This window comes from Austrofundulus limnaeus, unplaced genomic scaffold, assembly GCF_001266775.1.
Source record: "Austrofundulus limnaeus strain Quisiro unplaced genomic scaffold, Austrofundulus_limnaeus-1.0 Scaffold1886, whole genome shotgun sequence".
In the NCBI taxonomy this organism is placed as follows: Eukaryota; Metazoa; Chordata; class Actinopteri; order Cyprinodontiformes; family Rivulidae; genus Austrofundulus; species Austrofundulus limnaeus.
In genome coordinates, this window is record NW_013954288.1 from 14,307 (window position 1) to 17,266 (window position 2,960).

Below are 2,960 nucleotides of genomic sequence, written 5' to 3' on the forward strand. Positions count from 1 at the left end.
TGAGTTGCCGCCATGTGATTGGCTGATTAGAAATTAAGTGTTAACGAGCAGTTGGACAGGTGTACCTAATAAAGTGGCCGGTGAGTGTATATTGATGGAGAATTAAAACGCTTATTTTTACTATTGTTACCAGAGGATGTTCAATAATAAAGTAAGTTATCACCTCCGCTAAGGGCGAGGTAATGTTTTTCATATTCGTATGTCTGTCGTTCTGTCTGTGGACAACATTACTCAAAAACTTGTTGACGGATTGTCATGACATTTACACCACATGTGGGTACTGGGCCAAGGAACACACCTTTAAATTTTGGTGATGTTCCGAACTTCCGGATCACYATGCGGATACAGGAATTTTTTTTCTTTTAACACTCTGAGATCGGCAAAGCTGTGATGCCTTCACAGGGCTTCTGTAAAAAATAGTGAGCTGGATTGGACAGCACGGACTTCAAACTTTATAAAAGTAATGTTAAAACCAGATTTAATGATGAATGACCTAATTTCCTTCTGGGATCAATAAAGTATTTTTGAATTGAATTGAAGTGAATAATTTTTGACATAATATGCGCATTTACAGAACGTTTTGTGACCAGGAAGTGGGTGACTGCACCATGAAAACTATTGTTCCCATTTCCTCAAACACACCACATTTCTGAAACAACCAATCAAAACAGTTTCTCTCTACAAGACTTGTAAACAGAGACCTGCCAGGCCTCACAGTTTAGAGATGTGGGGGAGCCAGGAAGCACTTTATAAAGACAGTTAAACCATTACAAACTCATACAAGGGGATAAAACAAACGTTTTACATGGTGAAATGTTACTGATGAAAACTTAGGAGCTTAATTCGACACCAGTTTGATGATGAATAACGTCGGGTGACAAGTCTGACTTTTTTTTTCACATTGGACTCCACTGAGAAGAAATTCCATGCATACTTCCTGCTTAAATGTTTGCTATGTCAGAACTTATTCAGCAAATGTGTTTCCATCTCTGCTTTTGTGCATTAACTCTTACAGGAGGGGGGGGATTGATCTTGGTGGAGGTTTGCACTCTCCGAGTGCTTCTAGTTTAGGATAAGTTGCTATAGTTGAGCAACTAGCATGAGCAATGCAAACGGAAGCAGTTTTTTAGTAGTCGTTGGGGTCGAAGGTTAGGCAGGAGGTGTGGAGTATGACGTAATTGTTTTCAGATGGTTGTAGTTTGCGCCAAAATGCCTTCTGTTTTAAAGTTTGTGTAAAGTGTAAAGTTTGTGTAATCTCAAACGTGCCTGCAGTCTGGTCATTTAGGATAAAACTGCATCACATGGATCAGCTTTGTCTTTTAACTCTCAAACAAGACAAAGCTGCACTAAATGCTTCTTTCACACATGTATTTCATTTGAAGTGTAATTTGGGAACGTGAACAGCCTTGGGTGACTTGTTCTTTCTCTGACGTTGTGCTCCTGCGCCCACAGGCGAGGTCTGAACCCCCCCCACAGAGTGAAGTCCATCTCCATGACCACGTTCACACAGCAGGAGATCGAGTTCCTACAGAAACACAGCAACGAGGTACGGTTCACCACATGTGCCAGCCTCACTTGGATTGTTGGATCGGATGTTGAAATTCCTTTCTCCTCCTCCTCCTTTCTTTGCCCACCCCCACCTCAATCCCCTCCCTCCCCACAGGTCTGTAAACACATCTGGTTGGGCCTCTATGACGACAGGACATCAGTTGTTCCAGATTTCCGAGAACCACAAAAAGTAAAAGAGTTCCTTCAGGAAAAATATGAAAAGAAAAGATGGTAATGCTCAAACGCCTTTTTTTAGATCCGATTTCAGCTCTTCTGTTCTTCCTGTGGAGAAATGTTTCAGATTAAAAAGACGTTTCCTGCAGGACTTGGCAGCGTTGCTTCGTCACTACAATGTGCAGAAAAGTGCTGAGAGTAAACTGTTAAATTTCTGTGCCAGAAATGCTCAACAGTATGTTTCAGTTTGACAGCACACACTATTATTTTATTTTAGCTGTAAGAAAGCACAGCTCTTTTACACAGGAGGAGGAGGAATTATAAAGAGTGGCTAACAAAACATCAACATCCATCAACTCTCTGCTCTACAGCCCAATGTGATTCAGGATTTCCTTTTGTAATAATCTAAGATAACAGAATGTTGATGTTTTGATGTAACAGTAGAAGAAACATAAAGGAAAACGTAAAATGATGTGTCTACAGAGTTCTATGTTGGACAAATAAGATGTGAGGCTCTTTATGTCCAGGGGTAAAGAGAAAATGGGAGATGAGAGTTTGGGTGTGAGAATCTGGAGTGGTTTTAGAGAAAATTATAAGTCCTGCAGCAGAGAGTAGAAGAAGACAAAATGTTTTGTTGTATAAACTTTAAAAGTGTTAAGACTGTAAGAGTGAAAACAATTCATTTAGAAACATTTTTGCAAAGTTTAGACAGCTCAGAAGTTGAACATTTTCTGACTAAATCTCCAAAGGATTACAATACTTGAGCTGTGGTTGAGTAAAAACTGTAAAAAAAAAAAAACTGTAAAAAGTACCAGACTGGTGTAAAGTCCAACGTTCTGTGATCTATTTAAAGTTTTAACGTTGCTCCTGACGGACGCCTGGGATACAGAGATTCTTTCATAATCCCATTGTTGTGTATGCAGAAGTTTGTTTTGTGTGTTTGTCTTCATCATAACAATCTGTTGCTACCAAAAATCACAGCACTCTGTACCTGATGGAGCTGCACGGCTTCATGGATTTATTTCGATTTATTTTTATGCAGTTCAAGTTGGGAATCCATTATGAAGAGGAAAATTATATATAAGTACTAGTATTTTATAGAAATAATGATATAAAAAAAGTTAAAAATTGTATTTGTGGCGCTCATGATGTAAAATGTATGGAATCATGAAAAACAGATAAACAAAAGACCATTCAAAATACATCACTAGTATTTAGTTGCACTACCTTTGGCTTTT

The 2,960-nt window shown here is 38.8% G+C and overlaps 1 protein-coding gene across 3 annotated transcripts in view; it reads left to right on the plus strand.

Moving 5' to 3' along the window:
• Positions 1–2,960, plus strand: part of agfg1b (ArfGAP with FG repeats 1b) — a 19,219-nt gene that overhangs the window by 2,256 nt on the left and 14,003 nt on the right. For all 3 annotated transcript variants that reach the window (XM_014033893.1, XM_014033895.1, XM_014033894.1), the window contains exons 2-3: positions 1,453–1,546; positions 1,664–1,779. In XM_014033893.1, the coding sequence (XP_013889347.1) occupies positions 1,453–1,546; positions 1,664–1,779 (210 nt within the window). The remainder of the gene's footprint in view (positions 1–1,452; positions 1,547–1,663; positions 1,780–2,960) is intronic.